The sequence below is a fragment of the Zonotrichia albicollis genome, chromosome 7 (genome assembly GCF_047830755.1).
Source record: "Zonotrichia albicollis isolate bZonAlb1 chromosome 7, bZonAlb1.hap1, whole genome shotgun sequence".
Classification (NCBI taxonomy): domain Eukaryota; kingdom Metazoa; phylum Chordata; class Aves; order Passeriformes; family Passerellidae; genus Zonotrichia; species Zonotrichia albicollis.
In genome coordinates, this window is record NC_133825.1 from 24209332 (window position 1) to 24233412 (window position 24081).

A 24081-nucleotide genomic window follows, 5' to 3' on the forward strand; every position below is an offset into this window, starting at 1 on the left:
TAAACAGACACACTGTTGTGTGTGTAAAGAGAAAAACAATATTAGCCAATAAACTTACAGTCTAATGTCTTAAACTGAAAAGGAAATTGTTGTAATCAAACGGAATTCTTCAGCAGTTCTTCTGCAGGGAGAAAAATACCTATTTCCAGCTTTTGGATTCAGTTCTGAATGAAACATTTATGAAATATCTTTTATTTCACAAAGGATGGAGTTCCCAGTTTTGTCCAGTTTGGTGAGTGTATGAAATCTCTCCTGCTAGTATCCTCCTGCTGCTGGCAGGACAGGAACAGCAGACTAGAGATTCACCTGATATCCCATAGGTTGAAGAGCAGCCACCCTAGTGGATGATGTTGGTCATTGGAGCTCTGGGCAGTGCTCAGTTCTAGCTCTAGGCCTAGAACTCTGCATAGCTCAGCCCTACAAGAAAACCAGCTGCGCTTTGGCTGCAGTCTGACATCAAACTAATTCTGGTGTCATGGAAGCTTCAATTAGCTTGCTTTAGGGGCTCAGTCTGTCAAATATAAAATCTTTCCTTGTAAACGGAGTCACTGGAAACTAAGGCAGCAACTCTTCCAACTGCACTTGATCCTTTGGTTGCAATGTTGCATATTTTGTTCTGGGACTGAGCATTTACCATGCTATAGCAGCACTTCAGGCTAGTGTACAGAGATTTTGGGAAGATTTAGTCTCTGTAAGGAAAGCCTTGAAGATTAAAAGGCACAAGTACTAAATTTCACTGTCATTAATAACACAGATAGAAATCTTCTAAATAATAGAGAACCTGATATCCCTTCACTTCCCTGTACTTTCTAGACCTTTATAAGAGCCTTCTGAAAACACAAATGGATGACAAAAAAGTGGGAATTCTCTGCACTGTGCATGTACATCCCATGGACATGCATATATACATGTGCATGTTTGTATACACTTTAATGTATATATGCATATAACAACAGAATTTTAGTATATGTAAGTATCATACAAATGCTTACAGATTTTTTGTGATATTTTAATACAGTGACAGCTATTCCACCTTTTTTTTTTTCCTTTTTATACATCGTAAGCCAACCCAAAAATGACATCCATTAGCACAGCCATCTTTTTGCTGTGGCTTGGTACTTACATTGTCTGTGCTTCCCTGATGAGAAGCTTTGGTGGTGAGATGCCATGAACAGACGTGCACACTCCTCTCTTGATGGTGCTTCCCTCACTTAACTTCACGCCTCTCTCCTTTCTTCCCCTCCCTTCCTTCCCTGTGGAACCTCACTCTTGCATAACCCAGCACGGACTTCACGGAGCGTTTCAACCCCAATGTCCTGAAGGACTCTGCCCTGTCTACCCACAAACCCATTGAGGTGAAGGGCCTTGGCGGCAAGGCTACCATAATTCACGCGCAGTATAACACCCCGATCAGCATGTATTCCCAGGATGCTATCATGGATGCAATTGCAGGCCAGGCACAAGCCCAGGGTGGAGAATTTGCTGGGTAAGGTTATTTCCTTCTGTGGAATGCTCTTTCTCTGCATGGTACTTGTAACATCCCTACCTGCATGACACATTTGCTTTTCCTGGACTCTTTCTTTTTTTCTGGGATATATTATACATGCAAGATGTGTATCAATCCTAGACAGTGTCCAAAAGCACTTCCATTTTTTCAATTTAAAAGGATGGATCACTAGAAAATCATAGCATGGTTTGTTGTTGGAAGAGACCTTAAAGTTCCAAGCCCCTACCATGGTCAGGGTACATTAATTTAACCTAGTGTTTAGGTATTCCTCCTAGAACTGGTAAACCCCACACAATTACATCTAATGCTCTGTATATGATATTGGATGGTTTTTCATTCCTGACAGCCATGATTTATAATAGTCACTATTGTATGCATAGTGCAGAAAGGACAAAAAAAGGGGGGTGGAATTTTTATTGAGATGTGAAGAATGCAAAATATTTATTTAGCACTGGCTACTGTTTTATTCTTCAGAATGGAATGTTTTGCTGTATTTTCCCTATCCCCAGTTTACATACAGTACATGTGTTTTACACAGATCCTTTGGACTATGGCAAAATCCCCTGATCTTTAATAACTTTGCTTTCCAATGCATGTTTCTGGTAATCTTACCTGATTAATTTATCCAGAGTTGTAATAACTTTACTGAAATTACATATGCTATGAATGTAGCCAGGTTTCTCTCCTACCAAGTGCACTTCTGCCCAAAATAGAAATTGCCTTCCTTTGATATGACACCAAAATACAGGTATAGCAACACACTTTAACGTAGTTTCTTTTCCATATGTTAGCTGCAGTCTTATTCACAATGAGGATGGTTTCTGTATTTGCTTGTGCTCCCTTTTGCTGGCCATTTTTCTCTCTTTTTTATAATTATTTTTCTTTTCTGTTAACTTTTTGCACCAATATTGTTGTTCATCACAGCTCTCCCTCATGATGGATCACAAGCAATGCCTTTAGCTGGCTTTGGCCATGACTCAGTGAATCTCCACAGGTGTTGAGTGGACTCATGTTTCCAATTAGTGAAGTACAAAGAAGTTCATTTGTGTTCTCTATAAGAGTTCATATCCTTCGTAGGCATGGATTATAGGAGACATTTTATGATACATTGGCACTTTCTATTACATGCTGTAGCATTATATGATGCAAATAGTAATGTTTAAAAAAAATACCTAGTTAAATGATCAGATGATTATAAAGTTAATGCTGCATATGTGGATCCTTTTCATTTTATAAGTTTCTTTTAGTTTCCTCTGTGATATTCTGAACTTTAATTTGCAGTAGAAACCATAATGTTCTTTAGCTTGCTTAGTCAATCAAGTCTGAGTTAAGATTATGCTTAATGAGGAAGTATTTGTATGAGTTTTTAATATAAAGGCAGACCAAATTGTGTGCTGATTCATTTTGTCTCAGTTATCAGTCTATAATTTGGTCTTGGTTCTTAATTAGTAGCCTTAGTCCTTTTAATTTGTCCACAAGTGTCTGTAGGGCGATAAGCAAGCTCAGACTGCACATCTGAAGGGCAGACAGCAGCTGGAACCAGTTTACTTATTTTATCAGTGATGAAGGACAGACAAGCTTAAGATAGGAACTCATTTTCTAGTTTGACCATTTGAAATCAGTGATGTTGTAGCTTCATGAGATCAGAGTCAGGCTCTTGTCACTCAGAAATAAGCCACACTTACTGGATCACCATGGAAAACAAAAAGGGAAGGACAGAGTTATTGATGCTCAGACTCCATGCTGAAACCTAAAGGTAGAAAATTTCAAAAGCCCTGACTTTATATATTTTTCTTTGCTTTGCTTTTCTGTTTTAATTGATCTTGCTAAACCAAGAACCAGGAGCTAGGTGGCTGCAGTAAAACCTTGTGGACAGTGCATTTTGAGTACATTTCTGTCAAACCACTTCTAAATTCCATTATGCAGTTTTAGCCAAATTCACAAGTTGCATAAAGACATATATCCAGCACCTTTATTGGGAATAAGATCTGAAAGTTGAAGTAGAATAATCAATAATGTGACTGTACAAACTAAGATCTTGTGTGTCCTCTGCAATAAGTCAACTTGGCTGGCTATTTACCAGTCTATGTGAGCTTTTCTTTGTTGGGTTGTGGGGTTTTTACCTCTGAGGGCTTTTTTTAAAAATAGCTGGAATCAGTGTAATACCTGATGTCACAATATTTTGTTGTATGTCTACATCAGGGGTAGAAGACTGCAGTGTTCCTAAGTTTTTACTTAATATCTCCTGAAATTAAATCTGCATAATGACTCCAGGGAGTCATTCACATAGTAAACCATAGCTTATAATGAACTCCAAAATATAAAATTCCTCCATTGCTACTTTTTCAGAGAAGCTTGAACTGCCTTTAAAGTTTTTTTTAATGGTAAGAATGTGTGACTTAAATGATGATAAGAAAAAGGAAAATAATTTTTATTGACTCCTACTAGAATACCTTAGGCTCTAGACTAAAAACCTCCAACAGCTCTAACCCATTTGGGAAGAGGTTTTTTTTTTCCAGTAGAATCAATTTAAAGTAATATGCTTAAAGATGCATGATATTTCTGCACATCCACACCCAGATGGAAAGAAATTAAATTACAAAGATGTATAACAGAGGTATTAACATGGTTATGTGCATCTTTAGGCTGTCTGTAAGAATAAACTGTCACATTTAGGTTTATGAAATGCTCATAATCAGCGATGCGCTCTATTTTACACTTCCATGCTGAGAGGCTTATATGTCCTAGTTATTCATCCACAATATAATTATGTTTTTAAAAAAAGAAAAAGGCCTGCTGAATTAAAGACAGAGTTGGAAATACTCCAATGTATTGCATTAATTTAGTTCAATTTATATGAGCATGTTTCACTCTGCTGGGGAGGTTAATTCACCAAGCTCCATTTCCTGCCTTAATCATCTACCATAAGGATATTAATATGTCATATTAATGCTACACATTGCTACTGTGAAATTTGTGGTCCAGCCTCCAGCTCTAGTTTTCAACAATGCTTGAGTTAATGGCATATCTGTACATAAACCTTTGAACTACTTTTTTGTACACAGGTCATAATATAAGAAGAAAGTATTTGAGCCAGAGCATATAAAGAGAGGAATTTGAACTGTCTGTGGCTGTCACACCATTGCTGCCACAGTGGTCCATGGTTGAAATCAGCCGCACTGCCTATCCAGTGGTTTATTATCCACTCTAGAGTGATGTTCAGCTGGGAAATTTGCTGTCCCATACAGCAGGTTTTTAAGCTTCACAAGATTAAGTCGTCAGTGTGGGGATGTAAAGTTAACTGTTGGCCCACATCAGGCAGTCACTTCTGGTGTTCTTACAGGCCAGGTTCTGGGTGTGAAGCACCCTGAAGTGCTCTGGGGACTTGAAAATAGGGTCACCTTTTGGGGAGCATTGCTGTGACAGAACTTGCAGCATAGCCAAGTGTCAGAAGCAGCAGCAGAACAGTCCCGAAGGCGTTGCTGTGACTTACTGTTGGTATTAGAGAGAATCTCTTTGCCATGCAAAGACTATTCCTGCAGAAGGCAGGAGAAGGCAGAACTCACTTCTGTGCTTTCCTGCCTGCCTCAGCAAGCCCTTTAGCTATGTGTGATGGGCCACAAGAGGAGAACTACTGTTCTCTCTCTCCCCTCTTCCACCTAAAGAAGGCTATGGCACCACTTTGTCTATTGCTGCACCCAGCAGCAGCACCGATGGAAGTCACTGATGGCAGAGCCTTCCCAGAATAAACAAGTCTGTATTCTGCCTTCTGTACCTGCTAATGTTTGGATATTGTAAAGATTGTGGTCTAGGAAACACGAGCTAAAAAAGGAGCTCAAAAATGTTTCTTCCTCCTACAGGCCATCTTTCACACTGAGGAATTTTTTTACATAACTTGTATGGTTTGTAGCAAAGCTTAAGCTGAAGACTCAGGTTTTTCTCTAAATTCTAAACCTAAGCTGTGTTCCACCCCACTGGTGTGTGGAAACACACAAAAAAAACCTGACTGGGATTTGTACTTTGATGGCTCCTCAGGAAAGTGAGAAGTTTACATATATGGGGGTTATAAATGCATGGTATTATGTGTAAATCCATCAAACCAGTGTGTATTACCCAGTGCTGAAGGAGTGTGTCAGCTGGGAAGTACTGATATTTAAAGCACTACCTGGTAACATTTGCATCCCACTATGTAGGATGTCAGACATCCTGGCTTTTCATGAGTCCTCTCAGGCTTTCAAATCACAGACCCAGATTTTCTGTAGATTTTCTCTGCAAAGTGATATCTTAGCACTAACTTTGAGCCTGAACCAAGGAAGCAACTGTTGGACCAAATGGCCCTTAACTTTAAACAGAACTGTTTCTCAGTTTTCATGAAGTTGAGCTTGCTGCTTGCAAAGCTCTTTATGGAATAGCATAAAGCTGTTACAATAAATCACTTGCTTCAAAAATAGACCTTGTATTTAGAGCAGTCATGGAGCCAAGTTGCTCCAAGCACACATCATTCCCTCAGTGTATATTTCTGCAGCTCTGTTAATAGTTAATTTTAATTCTGCTATGCAGAAGTTATTTTCACTGGGGAAAAATACCACCAAAACCTATTAAGTTACTAAGCCTGTTTCTAGCCTGCATCATAAATCAAAGCAAGGTTACCTCACTTGTGCTACAGACCTGTGTAGCTTTGATTTTAGGTGTGCACAACTGGATATATCACTTTGCAAGATGATTAAGCATGTTGTAAGATCCTGAGATACGTTCTGTCATTAAAGATTTCAGATACTACTTATATATGCAAGTCTTGAGTGCAAGTCTAGACTTCCTGTGCTTCACATGTTTAGTAGACAATGAATCCACACTATGGCAGATGGAAATTTAATTCAGTTTGAAAAAGAATCATCTCTAGAAAAAGCTATAAAAGTCTAGCTCATTATTTTTATACTGAAATATGGGTTTATTTCTAATTGCAACCTTAAGGTACACTGGCCCAGCACTGTAATTTAAAGAAAACATAAAACAGTACCAACGTGAAGTTGTTTATATAAGAAATAATATGTAACAAAAATGGTCAGAGAAATAAATGGTTTTGCCTGGCCTACTCTCCACATATTATTCTAACCACTGCACACTTGTGTACCTGTTCATAATTCCTCAGCATTGGCTGAGGAATTATGCACAGGTATTTCCAAATGGATTGAATGATAACAGGCCCTTTCAGAGATAGAAAAAGCCATGACATAAAATTTATCTATGTATTTTTTTAAGAAGTGATAGTTTCAAAGTCATGTAGGGGATGGCTGGGTGAGATACTGTGACCAAAGAGCTGCTTCCAACATTTCCCTTTCTGAATTGCAGTGCCCTCCCTATAAAGGATCCTCACGTAGACAGTGCCTCTCCAGTGTATCAGGCTGTGCTTAAAACCCAGAACAAGCCTGAGGATGACAGTGAGGACTGGAGCCGTCGCTCTGCCAACCTGCAGTCCAAGTCCTTCCGTATCCTTGCCCAGATGACTGGAACTGAGTACAGTAAGTTGAATAACAAAACATCCCCCTCATCCTGATTTTAGATTCATGTCTTTCCTCACTGCCCTGGTATTGGCCCCTGATACTCAGGGAATACTCATGTCCAGGTTCATGTAGTTGTCAGTGAAGGTGACGATCCTGCATTAACTTGAGGGAACTCAGAAATCATAGTGAACAATCTCATTTTATGCTTTATGAAGAAAATTCTTTTGCGAGGGGCCTCAGCATAAAAGTATAACAGATTGTACAGTAAACAAGCATTTGGGACCCCACAGTTACTTCTACTTAGAAATCAAGTCTCTGCAGTGCAATCTTTGTGTTTCCTGCAGCCCAGACATACAGAGCTGTCCATTCTTAGACAAAAATGATAAACATGTCGTGTCTTCCGTAACAGTCTTTTATAGAAGTGATTTCTGGAGGTCAAAAAAAAAAAAAAAAGAATCACCATTTGAATGGAATCTATGTCTCTATCAGCCCTGGTATCTAAACCTAGATGTGATATGAGTATCACAGAGCTTTAACCTTGTTGCCTATGGAAATGGTTTTGTGGCTACCTGGTACTAAGCTCACAGGTGGCTCCTGTTGTAGAGAGAAGGAAGGTCAGGGCCTTTTCCCACATCAGGAGGAAATATTTGGCATTCCCTTTCCCCATTAATGTGCTGCTGCTGTCTCTCCTGCTTTGTACAAAACAGCAGGACCCCTCTGTAGAATCATCGCCTACAGCTGTGAAACATTGCTAATAATGAATGGGAAAGTAGTTGTAATCACTACCTTCCTCCTAACATCCTCCTTCCTGTCCCTAGGGAACTGCTATCTTCATGATGTTCTTACAAATTCCACTGCTGCAAAGTCAGTGTGAATGCACCTTTAGATAGTCTTTTGATAAGTTTCTAAAGAATTTTAAATACTATAAAGCCAATTCCTTTCTTTCTATTTTTTAACTGAAACATTTTTTCCTGCAGTGCAAGATCCAGATGAAGAAGCTTTGAGGAGGTCAAGGTAGGCAAGTCCCTGTGAAAAATACAGCTTTCTCCTTCCTGATAACCCAATAATGTTTTAAAATAACATTAATATGAACTTCCTTTATTTTTTTTTGTCCTAAAATATTCTAACACATTTACTTAAAAATCACTAAAATTACAATGCTATTATTGAGAGGCTTTTGAATGAGAAGGATAACAAATCAGCATGTTTTTAGGAAAATCAGTGTAAAATTTTTGAAGTGTATGTTCAAATCTGAAAGCTCTCTGCTCATGCAACTTTCCTGTACTTTACTGGGTGTGTGAATGTGATGACTTCTAAGGCCTGTGTAACTACTTGAATGTGTAAGTGGATAAAAATATGTAATGATGTGATAGCACTGAAATCTGTGAGCAATTTATTTGGATGACCCTCTGATTGACATTTGATTCTCCTTAAAAGATACAGTAAAGGAGTTGTTTCCATTCATACCCATAATCATTGGTTTATGTTTTGTTTGGAATAAATATGACTTAAATTTGTAGAGTATGGAAGCACAGGACTGCTTTTGCTAATGGATAAATGTATTTTTTCATATGATGTATCAAATACATTGAAAAAGAGGATATGTTCAGAGATATAATATGGAATTAAAGATTTATTACTATCCTGCATAGCCAGGAAATAGATGTATTAAATATTATTATGTTGAGCTTTAAAACTGCAGTTGAATCAGAAGCATTCTGCATGCAATCCTTAGTTTCTGTTTGCATACTTCAAATCCCTGTTTCACTTTAGGTGCTCTAAGCCACCGGCTGGGTTTGTGATGTGTTTGGTACTCAGTGCACCTCTTCTTTTTCTATTTTATATTTTACTGCCCTGTGGGTTCTTTAAAGGTTCTGAGCTTTTGATCACAGTGCAGGTTATAAATGTTGAATCAGTGAAAAAGAATCTGCTGTCTTCCCTGTGAGAATACAAGAGTGCTTTCAGTTGGTGTTTGCTGTAAGCCCTCCACTGCAGTTCACCCAAGTTCATGGCTGGGTGCCTGAACATCAGGCTTCACATTATAGCCCTCAGGGATTTATTTCCTCCCTCAAATATGCAAGCCTAATTCTCATTACATGTATTGTGCATTATCTGTTTTGATGTAATAGCACACGTCCAAATCCTTATTATGATGGGATTTAAAGCATTGTGCTGAACTTAACGTTGCCCCATTCATATCTGAGAGTAATATGTGGTTTTAAAGAAATAATCTCTCTAGGTCCAATCTGTGGCTTTGGAAAATATAAAATAGTGGAAACTTTACATGGTATGAGATATGTTGCAATAATTATCTGATAGTACTTCAACACATGTAAATTGCACATTCTGTCCAGTGTAATTCCAAGTACATGACTACATCCACTATGCTTTGCACATTTTCTGCAGTCTTTAGGTATCACTGTGTTATTCTTTTCTTGCCCAAGGATGTTTCTGGTAATGTTTAGGCACAGCTGAACAGGTTTAAGGTGTGCATTGGTAATAGAGGCATAAAGGGAGCGTGTGTAGGTAGTTACACAGGGGCAGTGCAACTGGTGTAAGCTCTGGTGCAAGGAATGAGCTGGGGTCTCCTTCCTACCCCACTGACAGCGCTGGCACCCTCTGGGTGCTTGATACCCACCTCAAACATTGGACAAACTCCACTGGGGATTTGGCAGCAGGGCCCAGGCTGTGCAGGCATCCATCCATTGCTGTGGCCTCAGGCAGGCTGAGAGCAATCTCTCTCTAGTGCTTTCTCTTGTCTCTTTGTGTCAGCTCCTCAGTGTAGCCAGCATGGAATGGTAATGTTTCTTCCAAACACTTAGGAGTGGAGGGAAGAAAGATGTAGCTTATTTTTGGCAGATATGTTTTACATTAAAGTAGTCACTTTTAGATTGCTGCTTCCAACTTCATGACATATATTCAAAAAAACCCATAAACTTGGGAATTTGGGTGGCAGAATATTCCTGTCAGTTAATATTAATGAGTGTGTTGTATGACTGTCCTTTGCTCATGCTGCTGCTATTTTGAAGGCACACATAAAAGTATAACTTGCTATGAAAACTTTTCATTTCTGGTGTGATGATTGTTGTGGAATATTTTCTGGAGAGATGGGATCCATTTCAAGCCAAACAGATGTTTCTGAATACCTTTTCCTTGAATGGAGGGGTAATATATCCAAAGCAGTAAGGGAGTTCTTAAATTATATGTCAGACCCGCTGGAGCTAGTATATTCTGGTTTAGCTGAAAAAAAATGCCATCAGAAAGTTTCAGCTAGAAATACTTTATATCTCTTAATTACCTAAAAGAATAAAAAATAGATTGAGAAGTCATACATCAAGACTCCTTTAGGACTGTTACTTGCATGGCACTGTGTTACTAAGCTCAAAAGATTTAGAAATATCAGTGAATTTGTTGGCATTTACTCTGTTTATTGTTTTGTGCTTTCCTCAGCCTGAGGAGTAAAACCAGCCCAGTCTGCTCCTTTCTGTTTGGCTGGTTTCACTCTCAAGTTCCACTGCATTAACACAATTAATTGTCTTGTGTTTTGAGTGTAAATAATGAGGAAAAAATGACCTTGTTTGCAATGACTGCAAAAAGTTTTGCAAATAACGAGAACATTTTCATTCTGTTTGATATACTTCTCCTTGACTGTGCTATCATCTCACACCTTCCTTCTTCCCCTTTTTATGTACAAAAGCTGAATTTAAGCTACCAGGCATCTAGAAAATATTAAATCCTGAGAGGTGCTGAGCATGGCTCGAGCACTCCAGTCTGCAGTCAGGGGTTGCAGGAGGTGGCCAATACTTCACAGGACTCTGCTTTGAAAATCCCCTGTTGTTCTGCTTTGTGACACAAATGACCAGAAATATCTATGCAAAATGTCTACACTAATACCCACTAATTCTGAGGAAGCTATACAAAAGTACTGCTGAAACCTGGGGTTGGTGGTCCTTGCAGGAAGGACAGCAGGTTACATATGGGCTGACCTAAGTGTTAGAGAATAGAAAATAGTTTGCATTTATTTTGCACTTGTATGAGTTAATTTCACTGACTCCTCAGTTGTGTGAGAGGGAGGGAGAAGCCAAGAGAAACTGCTGGGAGGAAAACAATGGGATTACACTGCATTTGTAGCAAAAGCAGCCCTGTAATACCAAGCACAAGTCAAAGAATAAGTTATATCAAGTTACTTCTCAGAAATAAATCTCTGCAAAACCTTTCACACATGGTCCAAAAAGCACCACCCAGCCTTCACTCTGCTGATTTGAAAGCTGAGGAAAAAATCCAAATAAATTGCCACTGCCCTAGTTGTAAGGCAGGGGAGTGGTAGCCATGGTCCCTAACCCCTTTCTTTCTCCCTCCTTTCTTTCTTCTGTGTCTGTGTGTCTCTCTCTGTCTCTGTCTCTCTCTCTTTCCTCATGCCACAGGGAGAGGTTTGAAACGGAACGTAACAGCCCACGCTTTGCCAAATTGCGCAACTGGCATCACGGCCTGTCCGCGCAGCTCCTTAATGTTAAAAGCTAAACGGCCCCGGCCGAGGGCAAACACAGAGTCCCAGTAACACATTAACTGCTGGCCTGACTTAGAGCCTGAGCCTGCCACTCGTGCAAAGGTGTGCTGCTAGGCACTTGGTTTCTGCTGTTAGCCCGTTAGCCATTCACTCTCACCAAGGGTGAAATCATGACACAACCCAGGACACGTTCTTCACGATATAGTAGCTTCGCTTTTTTCCTTTATTATCTCAAACTTCAGTATACAGCAAAAGTCACTATTGTAGTCTCTTGATTTTAATTCTAGAAGAAAATGAGAGGGAAGTTATTGACAGTATTTCTTTAGAAGGAAAAAGAATGAGATTTTCACAGAGTTTTACTGGTGTAAAGATAATGAAGTAAGAGAAAGAAAGTTGAAAAGGAAAACTGATTGGCCTAGACTTTGCTAAATGTATAACACACTTAGTTTGCGTAGCTGAATGATGCTGTTTGAAATAAGGTATTAGCAATGTGAAGTTATATTTCAATATATTATACTGGCAAAAGTCATTTACTGAAACCATTGCTGTAAGTTTTGTGTTGGAAACTTTAATTTATCATTATATTGAGCAGAGGTAGCTGAGGTTGCTCAGGATCTGCAAGGAAATGACATTTTGCTAGAGGTGATTTAGGAGTGAGAAGAATATATCATACTGCTGGTGCACTGAAGCTTTTAAAAGCATCTTGTAAGTTTTAAGGAATATGTTGCCCATTCTGTATTGCTCTTGCTTTGACTCACATTTTTTTCTGTATATAGCAGCATGCTTTATCTGAAATAAAAGGTTTTAAAACTAAAATAATTCTGTGCCTATTTTACACAGTACTTTATTCTGTTTTAAAACTTAACTGCTTAAAGTGATTATTGAAAGAAGAAGAACTTTTCTTTCCCAAATATAAAATTTGGTCCAAAAGCTTTCCATTATTAGCTGTAATTATTATTGACTTGTGAATTGTCTGAATTGGAATAAACCTGACAAAGCAGTTGAGTTGGGTACCTTTATCTGGTAGCAGTAATTCCAATCAAAGGGATTAGTGCATGATATCAGATTGAAACTATTACACTTTTTGCTGCTTCCAAATTTGTCTCAGCAGTTTGTACAAGAACCAAGTTCATTCAAACTCCCAATTTTTTCTGTGTTATAGAAATAAGGAAACACTACTGTTCATGGAGAATTTTGCATGAATCAGCCAAATACTGAAGTGTTTAAAGGATTATCATACATATATAAAAAACCTTATTCTTCAGTATTACTTAAGAGTACATAAGCACTAATTCCTTTTAAAATGCATTTCACTTTTCCTAGCTGAATACCAGAGCACTTCAGGACATGCTACTTAATTCACAACATGCATTTATATTTTCCTTATGGGTACATAAACAGATTCTGATCACACTATCTTATTAGTACCTATGGTAAATCAGCATTACTGCATGAAATAAGAGCAACATTTTAGCTTTTCCTGATTGTTGCCAGGAGCAACCTTTGGTGTGAACTTTACTTATATATGGGAAATTTTGATAGAATTTAAAATATCAATAGGCAATTAAGATTTTTTTTCATAAACATAAAATGTACCTAAGCAAAATAATCTTCCAGTTCTAATTTTCAGCCAAATTAAATGTTTTCATGAAATAGTAATATAGTCTCTTCATGGTAATAACAATTGTGCGTCCTTAATGTTTTATGAAAATAATACAGATACTAGTCATTTCCAAGAGTTCTAGTGCATGTTTTAGAATGAAAATGTCTAGATTATATCTCAATGTTTACACTTAATGTTATTTTGAAAGGTATTTTAATGATATAAATTCACTGCATATAAACCATGTAATCATGGAATTGGAATCTAACATTCTCCAAGCTTGCAGAATGTCAATTCTTTATGCAGTTACATGGGGGAAAAAAGCAAAAGGAAAAAATCTTGAATATCTGGCAGCTTTTAGAACTGCTGCAATGTTAAAGATCTTTTGTGAAGGTGCCTTCATTAATCCTTACAGCAAGATTTTTACAATACCACATTTCAACTGCTTAGTCCAATCCCTTTTAAAAAATCTCACAAGTGATGGACTTTTTGTGTTAAAACTATCAATCAAGTATTTCTATGTCATTTCTTTTTTTGATTTAGACTAGTAATCCCTCAACTCTTATTCCTCAAAAATCTTCTTTTATGTTGTCATGGTGATCTTCAAGTCCAGAAAATTCATGTTATGGGTCTTTTTTTGTATAGCTCTGAAGAGGCCTTGTTTTTGCTTCCTGAGGAGGAGGCAGACTTTGTAAGGCAGAGAAATTGGCCTGGATTTCTCACTCTACTTACTGTATATCATTGCTAGTGACAGGAAAAAACCTGGGCCTGATCAAAAAGCATTAAAGCTTTGGAAAAATCTCAGTAGCTTTGTTCTAGTGAAAGGGCAAGCCTAGCCTGTTTTATTTGAGTATGCTCAGGCTTATCTCATTCTGTGTGGCCTCTGAGTGACCAATCCCATCTTGCAGTGTTTCCTGAGCACTTGCAGAAGTCTGCTGTCCCACACAGCAAAATCAGTCACAATTAATGGCAGTGAGGCTTAAAATAGGTTCCTGATTGAAGACTCAATGAGTAATGTAATTCTTTAAACCAGCACTGATGATAGGCAGGTGTATCTGTCCCATGCTGAATACATTTTGACCTGTGACGGCTCTGTTGAGCAAAGGACAATGGTTGGTGACAATACAGTCTTCTAAATAACCTCCATGCCAAAAATAAAGTAAAACACAGGATGTGGATAGTCCCCTGCCCTTCCCAATATTGCCAGTAAAGCATAGTGTTATAAGCATTTAATGAAGACTCAGCAAAGCTGATGCCAGTAGGAAATCAAATCCAAAAGGCCTTCCAGGTAAATCTGCTTGTCTGGTTATGGCACAGGGACATGCTCCTTTTCTGCTGTGGTCCAAGGCTGTTTGGTCTAAACTAACCTGTCTCCTGAATCCTGCTGCCTGCCTCCTGCTCCAGCAGCCCCCTGACCTCCTGCAGTGCTCAGTTTGCAGCAGAGGCACTGACTGCATGCAGTGTGTGCTGATGGGACATGGCTGCAGCGTGCCTTTAGAACACTGGCTGTGACAGCTTGACCTCTGATCCTCTCCTGCATGACAAAAGGACAAAAGGAGGAAGGGTCTGTGGCTCCTTCCCTTGCCTCCCTCTCCTCATGCCTGCCTGCACAGGAAGGACAGTGTGTTTTTGCTAGGTAATACAGAGGTCACTTCAATGCAGTTTCTCTCTCATTATGCACAGCTGGGTGGAGTTCCAGAGCAAGGAACAAGTATTTCTGGGAGTACTTTATCACTTTTGAAAGGTCCAACTCTTGCACATCACAGAGCTTTCTGAAGCCTTCCTCAGGGCAGAAGTGACACCAATTTTTCACTTGTGCACTCTGATTCCCACAGGAGATGAGTTGATATTGTAGCTTCTTTAACTGTGTCTACCATGAGCTTCAGTGACTGGGATTACCAATACATGTATCAGAAACTTAAATGGATCCTTACACAAATTTGAGTTTGCAAAGTTAAAAAGTCAGAATTTTGGTATGGTGCATGGTATTACCAGATAATTACTTTCTTTAACCAGTTTGCCTTTAGTTGACAGATTTCTGCAGGATACATGAAAATTATTTGACTAAGACTTGCTCTCAAGCACAGTAGCATCCTTGTTCTATGGCTGCTAATCAAAGCCACCTGACACCATTAAGGCACGCTAAGGCATCTTGACTTCCTTCCTTGGTTGGCCAAAATTTCCAATGATTGACATTGCTGATAATTGCCAAAAACCTCCTATCTGCTGCTCAAATTACCAGAATTGCTACTTTTGGAAGACATGGCCCATCTTTCCACAACAGCTTGTGAAATTAAGGAGACTTCTCTAGGTACATTTCCCACTTAAGGAACATTAAAAAAAAAAAAAAATAAGCACATCAATTTAATATCTTCTAATCCCCACTTACCTTTTAACACCTGAAGAGTGACAAAAGTATAGGAACAGTGAAATAACTCAGTTGTCTTCATGGAATTTTGAATGAAATCAGGAGAGAAAATTAATCAAATATGAAGTCTTTCTTCATCTAAATATTCCTGGAAGTTCTACAGGGAAAAATTTATTAGGGCATCGTAAATCCCTTGCTTCCAAGTCAGTTCCCTGTAGAATAAATTGGTCAAAGACAGTGTAAGGTACAGTGTATCCACTTCAATGTACCCACTTAAAAATGAATGAGTGAAGCCTCCAACTGCAATTAGAAAATACCATTAAACTTTTCTCAAAACAGTTCATAAAGAAAGTAATGCTGCATAAGCTAACAGAGCCTGTTAAAACTGAAATTAAACTTTGGGTGTGGATGTACTGACCTATGTGTAGCATCTTATCTTTGCCACCTCAGTTTCCTGCATGTTCCTGTCCACCATGTAACTTTTGCATGATCAGAAATGAACATTAACTTTCATTTCTACTGTGGAACCTTTAAAATTTTCATGTGCATTCTTCAGCTGATGCAGGTGGCTAACCAAGACACCAGTGCTGCCTTTCTTGCTCAGTCCAAAAAGGGAAAAGCAGTTCTAACGTGCAGCAGATTTTCCAACAAGAATTGTAACTCAGAGACCCTCAGCTGGGGTCTGTGGATCATCAGCCTGGCTCACAGCTTTGCTTAGGGTGAGCTGGAGCACAGCCCTGGCACTGCTTCCTTTTATTCTGCTTCTAAATTGCATTAATGTCAGCAAAATTACCCTAAATACTAATAACTTCCTAATAGCTCATTTCCATGTAAGCGTTTTTGTTGTAGCTGACCCAGAATTTTATATGATTACAAATGAGAGAGAGGGAAGGTAAGAAAATCCTGGAGAGAGTTTATGAAATAAAATTTAATCCACATTCTGAAAAAATGACAGCCATTCTAATTCATATCAATTAGATATTTGATTCAGGAACTGAACAGCCCAGACACATTGCTGGGTTTCAGGGGCAGCTTCAAACTTAGTTTAATGCCATGTAGAGGAAATATGAATTTTCTTATCATCAATGTGCACAAATTAAAAAGTAGGTCTAAAAAACAAGCCCCTGAAAGTGAAACCTCTGAGTTCTTGTTCTTTCCTCAGCTTCCTTGGAGGAAAGTGAATTCATGATGAGAAAGAACTTTCAGTGAGAGAGAAATAATTTCCTGGCATTCAAAACCCAAACTTGTTGTGCATTGGTTTTGTCTGTAGTGGTGAGGAACACAGACTGAGAGTTTGGATCCTGTGCTCAGGTGCCTGGTGGCAGATCCCTGCACTTTATACTGTGGGGCTGTAGAAAGCTACAGGAAAACATTCAATTAAATCGAATTGCGCACTTAAGGCCAAGATAGGGAATAATTATCTGAATTAAATCCCAGCTCCAATTACTACACATGCTCAGAATTTTGCAGTCTTTGTTCTTACTAAAGTGATGTGTTTACCAATAAGATAAAATTTAAAATTGGAGTTCACATGCCAAAAACCTTGGGCAAGAGTTACCTTACCTTTCCCCAACACTAAGGCTGCTGTATGTCCAGCTGCATTTATTCTGTAACTGTTAGACTTAACAGCAAACCTGTAGATGCCACTAAAATGCATTTATAGGAGGAATTGGCTTGGATTTTAGTGAGCTGCTTTGACTGAGTTTCATACTATGTCTTGAGAACGAGCTGCTGGTTGTTTTCCACTGAATCTATGGTAATGCTTCTCTTCTGTGGCACTGTCTGCACAAACCAGGAAACCCCTGTGAGAAAAGTATTTCCCTGTTTTGGAAAGCAAACATAGTAGGATGTATTGCAATTGTTTTGGCGTGGGCTGCTCACATTCTTAACTGCAGTGGCTGAAAAAGAGAGACTCGCTCTTCTGCCCCTTTTTGTGATCCCAAGCTGAAGTGTTAACTAAACCAGCATGATAGTTATCTTCTGTCCTCTCCAGCTAACTGTCTGTCATTTCTTTGTTTGTCTTCTCGTGTCTTTGTTAGAATAACAGAAATATAGCATGGGGGAAAAAAAAGGCAAGCAGCCACAATAGTCATCTGACCATGGAAAAATTCTCAGCTGCAAATACAGAAAGGTAGAAATAGCCTCAGTGGATCAGAGCAGCGGTTAACCTAGCTCAGTGTCCAGTTTCCAACAGTGTCAGTGTCTCATGCCTTCAAGACAAAAAATGTTTAGAAGGCAATTACAGAATAGCTTTCACACAACTTTACTCCCAGACACCCTATAAGAATTTCTTTAAAATTACTTTGTTAGTTTTACTTCTTAAAAGGAAATTTTATTTGTAGGCAAATATGCTTATATAAATATAAGTCCATGCTAAGATGAAAGTTATAAGTCTAATTACCACACTATACTACTAGAAAGAAGAACATTTGATTTCAATAAATATAGACCCTAATAATTTGTATGTTTATATCCTCTTTGAAAAAAGATTGTATATCTGTCAGACTTGGTAGAAGACTGTATTAGGTTCTCAATACAGTAAAATACTGATGAAATGAACAGATATATTTATTTTAAAAATAAAGGAGGGTGAACTGATTAAAGAGGGTGAACTGATAATTTAAATAATCAGCTGGGGTTTGGGAGAGCTTATTTGAGTTCTTTACACTGCTGTGGACTTTCTTTTAGACCATGAACAAATCTATTAAGTTTTAGTCTCTCATTTGTAAAATTAGAAAAAGTCTTGCTCCACGAGCGTATAAAGAAAAAACTCAATTAGAATATTTGCTTTTTGCTTCAGTACTGAAAGAGTAGTTGAAGGACCATGTGGACCCTCAGGACACTTCATGTTTTTGTGTCACCAGGTCTTCATTGCATCATAGGATTCTGTCTCCATATTTTAGGGGAATAGAGCAGAGCTTTTCCAGAGAGAGAGAGTCTAGATCTGTACTATCTAAGAAGAAGGTAGATGGAAGGTGCACCAACTCCACATTTCAGCTTGCCTGCTACATGTACATGTTTGGGGATCTTTTGCATTTGGTTCCCAAAAATAAAGTAGAATGGGAAAGCATTCCAGTGTCCCATACATACAGTTCAGATTTAACCTACTCATTTACTGAAAATTCTGAAGATTCTCCAGGCTACTTTTAGAGTCCAATAGCACACACAAGTTTGGCTTGAAAATAAATTTTGATTTCTGTTACTCAAACTTTTCTAATTCTTGTTGATGTCTCTGAGGAAAAGACTCCATTTCTGTCATTTCACTCTGCCTTTAGCACCATATCATGTAGCATATTTTATGAGAAGAAAACATTTCATAATTTCTACTGTATCATGTCCTGTGGAATTGGGAAGAGAGTATATTGCTTAAATAGATCTTGTTTGAAATACAGGTCCAAAATTTAATGAAATCTGTGGGAGTTGCACTGTTGTCTCAGAACAGTCATTGACTGAGGCCTTTCTATCAAAAGCCATTTCAGTGGGGACTGAAAACAACTGCAGACAAAAAAAATCTCCCACAGTAATTTTAAATCTCTCCCAGATAGCTCAAAACTATTATCCACTACTGTCAGTTAGTGCAGCAGCCTGTGTAGGCAGAGATACAAACAGCTCATAGTTTTCTGAGCCAAATTCTTTCATGTTGTGAAGGTATTGACTTTACTGAGCCTGCCTGAGGGATATATTTGGCTCAGAAGTAAAGTTATTTCTGCATTTAGTTAGCAGAAAATGTTTTGATTGTAAAGGCCAGAAATCCAGTCATTGGTTCCTTAGAATGCAAGTATTGCCAGTCAGAGGCACATCTGATCTTGAGCCTTTCTTCTTGGTAGCCAAATGGGAATTACTTCTATTGACTGGGAAGAGAAATAGGTCCTGGAAGCAAAACCATGAAGAAGTGTTATATGCCTTTGAACTCATTTTTCCCTTTACTCTGTGCCTTTTCCTTTGTTTTATTCTGTGGAAGTATTGTTACTATACTTCTCTCTCTGTTTTAACCTTCACAACTCCCCTGCCATCGTCACACAACATTATCCAATATTGTACACTTGGGGAAAAAGATTTTGTGAAATACCAACCTCAAAGTGACCTTGAGTCAAGTGACTTTTTTTTTTTTGCCTTGTTCATTGTAGCCCCAGCTATTGGAGCAGAAATGTTAGGATCAGATTAATTGTAACAACAGAGGCTTAGCCCTGCTTTAGCCTGACCCCAGCTGCCTGCCTTTTGGTCTTGGCTGTAATTTCTCATAGAGCATTTGGCAACACTGGAGATAAATAGCCCTGTATTTTGTTTGCAGGCCCTGACTGTGTTCTTTAACATTGTTGCATGATTATGGCTCTTGGTAAATTAACAGTTCCCACACCTGCACAGTCTCTAATCCATCCTCTAGCACCTTGTTTCATAGCTGGCATTTGGTTACCATAAGGACAGTGTTTGGTTTCTCATTGCTTCAGAGTGGTGAGCCATTGACCTCATTGGGGATTTCTGTTCAAGGCAGGCTCTTCTGACCACAGGAACATCTTATTCAGACAGACACATCTGAGGGGCATTTCCCAACTTCTGGGTTTCAAAATCCGGCTTCAATTAATCTATTTTAGGGCTACATTTTAATTAGAGGTTTTAAAAATTCGTAGAGAACGCCTGTGCTGAAGCCTTTGCTGGTCTTAACTGGTTTGGCTTTTGTAGCTTTCTTGGAACTGAACTAAAGAAAGAATATGTGACTGTACTTATATATGTAAATGTATAAGTACATAAACACAATACTGATAATAATGTGGAAAATATTAAGAATAGCCTTCCAAACATAATGTAAGTTGATGATTGGAACCCAGCAAATCCATATAAAGTGCATGTGTTCCTTTTTTGTTTTCAAAGGGTGCTTCAGGAAAAAGGTTAAGTTGCATAAATGAGGACATTCATTTTGTGGTTTGTAATTTTACATGCCACTTAAGAAAAGTGTTCTCATTTGGCATATATCAGCTTTAAACCTGTTGAAATTTCAGCACAATTCCTTAAATAGGAAGGTATGCAATCACCCATTAAATTGCTAAATAGTGAGACTATCTCAATTACTTAATTAACTGGATTTCAAACTTAGGTGTTTAAGGCTAATAGATTCTATTCTTTATGAAATTACTTGTGTCTTAACTTCTTACAGATAAACAATTGCTTGCATTTGAACAGATCAGTTATTTTTTAAGTGTGTATGTGTGTTTACAGAATAACAGCCCAGTTCTCCATCAGTGAAACTGAGGCTGACTTAATCCTCACCTCAACGAAGGAATGATTTCCAGTTGAAGGAATTGTTTCTAATCCAATTTAGATTGAGAAAAGTAGTTTTTGGGTAGGGAAGAGAATTTTTAAATTATGCCAGGCATATGAAATCCTTTTTGTGTAAGTCTTTGGTCACCATTTAACTGCCTATCACTTCAAAATATTGGGTCCATGAAGACTGCCCAGCTCTGATTGTTTTTACTGCCTGGATTTGGCATCCAAGTATGTTCTGCTGAAATATTAATGAATTCTTTTTTAAAAGGAAACTTATTAAAGACAAAACTCTTCCTGAAATTGTATACACACATACAATGTCTCATTTGTAACCTATTATTTTCCTTTTATTTTATTTTTGCAACAAAGTTGTTTGCAAGTGATAAGAGATATACAGCAAACTTGTATATCTGGTGGTTTTACCTGGAAAGCTGAAGAGGCTTCTCACAGCTATATTTATGAGCAACCACTCTAGGATGCTTTTTGCAACCAAACATTTCTCCCCAACCCATGTTCTTCTTCCCTGGCTGTTTTGGGTGGGGCTTTTTTGCCATCACTGGCAATTGCATTTATTTCATACTGTATCCCCTCCTTTCACAGAGACAAGGAAAACCTTGCAGCAGCATCAGAAAACAGGTAATGTTTGCTGTGTTTGATTTACTTCCTGTTAAGAATGTATCTTCATTTCCTTCATATTGTTCTTACTTCAAAAACATGAAATTTATACACTGTTTGAGCAGATGATGAAAGTAGAGGCTTCAGTTAAGTGGGTTCATTGGGCATTTCTTTCTCATGCACTGTGATGTGGAACAGGTGGGGGTTGTGTTTCTCAAAATTTATAAACCTGAAAAATAAGAAGTTTTAAATCAAATATTCTTGAAAACGGAGTACTGTTGGTTTATGATATAGTTTTAAGAACAATTTCCAATTTAAACTTTGTCTAGACTATTCAAGCCATTTTTAAAATATAAATAAGATTGTCTTTTAAAGAACATTTATATGTCAGATCTTGATTGATACTCAAGGGGTTATGAGGTTCAAAACAGTCCCTCTGTAAGTTCTTTCATGTCAAGTTGTTTTCTTACAAAGGATCTCAGAACATTTTGCAGTTGAGTAGAGAAATGTGTTATTTTCAATTAGCTAATTTTTTAAACCTCCAAGTACTGATACACAGGTATTTCTTGAGTGAATCCGACCAGTTGTTAAATGGAGCAAAGAAAGACTTCTTAGTAGTTAGTCATGAAAAGAATTTTTTGCTACTGCTTTTCTCTTTGTTTTTGATTCCTGCCTCAGTGATATGCAACCACTTTTTATTTCTGGGGTTTTTATAAGACTTCTTATATTTGAATGAAGGTTGCATAGTTAATCTCTGAGTACAAGATTATTTGTTAATAATGGCACAAGTAATGACAACTGTCACTTGAACAGTTGGGAAATTTTATTTTTATTTTTAAATAAATAATTTTAAAAAGAAGGAAATAAACCCCTTGAATCCTGAATATAAATTAAATTGTAAAGAACAAGCAGCATATGTTAGTATTTCACCAGCAGTTTCATTTGTTTAAAACTATTTGTGGGACTATGCAGCTGCTTCACTGAAATCTCCTTTTCTTTTAATTACTATTTTATTTTGCCAGGAACAATTTCTGATATATGACTGGTGTTATTGTCCTCCTATGTTGCCTTAATCTTGTGTGATCTGTCATACCACAGCCTTTCTCCACCTCCATTACCATCACAGCTCTGCTTATTTTGATATTCATAGCAATATGATTTCCAGATTTAACACAAGGTACCTTTTTTAATTTGTCAAGCCTTTCCTGGTCTTAAGCAGTAATTAACAATGAACTATCATGATTACTTCATCTGCACTGTCATTATGATCTCCAGCTCCATCTGTGGCTGGAATTCTGTGTGTTCCTCAAACCCCTGCTCTTACCTAGGAAATGCCTCGTTTACAAACACCCTTGTAATCTCTGTCACCCAGGCCTACAGGTACCGCGCATGCACCCCAGTATGTGACCTCGAGTATTTGGCACCCTCCTAAGTCATCCACCAGGGATGCCAACCCTGCCAATGCTCAGCCAGTGGCCTCCAAGGGCTCTGTGAGGCTTGGAGCAGGTACAAGCCAGGGGGAGGCCGCTGTTGGCCAGAAAGCCCCTCTTGCTTCATCCGGTAACCACAGGTACACTGTGCCGTGTAACTGCATCACTGACCCGGTTTGGAGCTTTGCAATGGTTTGGAATAACAACCTCTAACTCCTTCACATGGAAATGCCCATTGCCTCAAAGCCAAGGTTCCAGTTCTTCCAACTCCAGCAGCTTCTGGTTCCATGTGGGTGTTACATTTTCAGTGGCTCTCATAGGATCACATCTACAATACAGAGACAAGTCATTCAGCACCTTCAGCAGAGAAGCAGCAGCTGATATTTCTGTGTTTTCAGTGGTTTCCACGAACATTCCCATATTCAAATATTAAATCCTTAATCATTACAGCTTTCTCTAAATACTTTCTCTGGCACTTTTTTCCTACAAATGATGCAATAACAGATTTTTTTTTCATATCCATTTTACTTTTGGTTTTCTATATTTTTGATTCTTTGCAAGTGATGTGTTGGAGGATTAGAAACACAAAACTTTCATGTATTACGTAAAGGAGACTAAGTGCTGTTTTAATCATCCACTCCTTGTTATTGGGATAGAAAATCTCAGAACTTAGGACTTCACCAAGAGAAAAAAGTATAGATTATACTTATATTTTAAATGTTATAGTGCATTTCTTGCTGTGTTCTTATTATGGTTGTTAGCCATTATTATCTTCTTAACCTCTACTGATCTGTGTTCCTTTTCATGAGTGAAAATCAGCTAAGAACAGATGTGTGTTTGTTTTCATCCACCTAACTTACTTTTATGTTTGTTACCGCAAATATGAAGATGTTTGATTTTTTCAATGTCTTTTAAAATACAAAGTACTGTAAAGATTTAAAGACTACAAAATTATTGTATTTAAAAACCGACCAACCAACCAAAAAACACTCTATAATATATCATAAGGAAGCTGTTGCATTAGATGATCTTTTTTATAAAGCAGCACTCACATTTATCAATTATTGAAATTCTTCTGTTCTTGAATAACTAAAATGAAAAATCAGACTGAAAAACTAGAAAGGAGGAGGAAAAAAACCAATTCGGCTATTGTATTTGACAATATAGATAATATTATGCAAAATTTATAGTTGCTAAATTAAGACCAGTCAAGTCAGTCTTGAGCTCTTTCTATAATCCTGTTATGAGTATATTATCAACTGTATATAATTTATATAACCAAACCACT

The 24081-nt window shown here is 37.9% G+C and overlaps 1 protein-coding gene across 9 annotated transcripts in view; it reads left to right on the forward strand.

Annotated features, from left to right (window-relative positions):
• The window catches only part of LDB3 (LIM domain binding 3), a 114240-nt gene that overhangs the window by 63387 nt on the left and 26772 nt on the right, over window positions 1–24081 (forward strand). For 6 of the 9 annotated variants that reach the window (XM_074544673.1, XM_074544674.1, XM_074544672.1 and 3 more), the window contains 3 exons: window positions 6857–7026; window positions 7986–8022; window positions 21349–21384. In XM_074544673.1, the coding sequence (XP_074400774.1) occupies window positions 6857–7026; window positions 7986–8022; window positions 21349–21384 (243 nt within the window). Of the gene's footprint in view, window positions 1–1282; window positions 1487–6856; window positions 7027–7985; window positions 8023–11432; window positions 12335–21348; window positions 21385–24081 lie in introns of those variants that run through there. The other 3 variants (XM_074544680.1, XM_074544676.1, XM_074544679.1) reach the window with 2 other exon arrangements.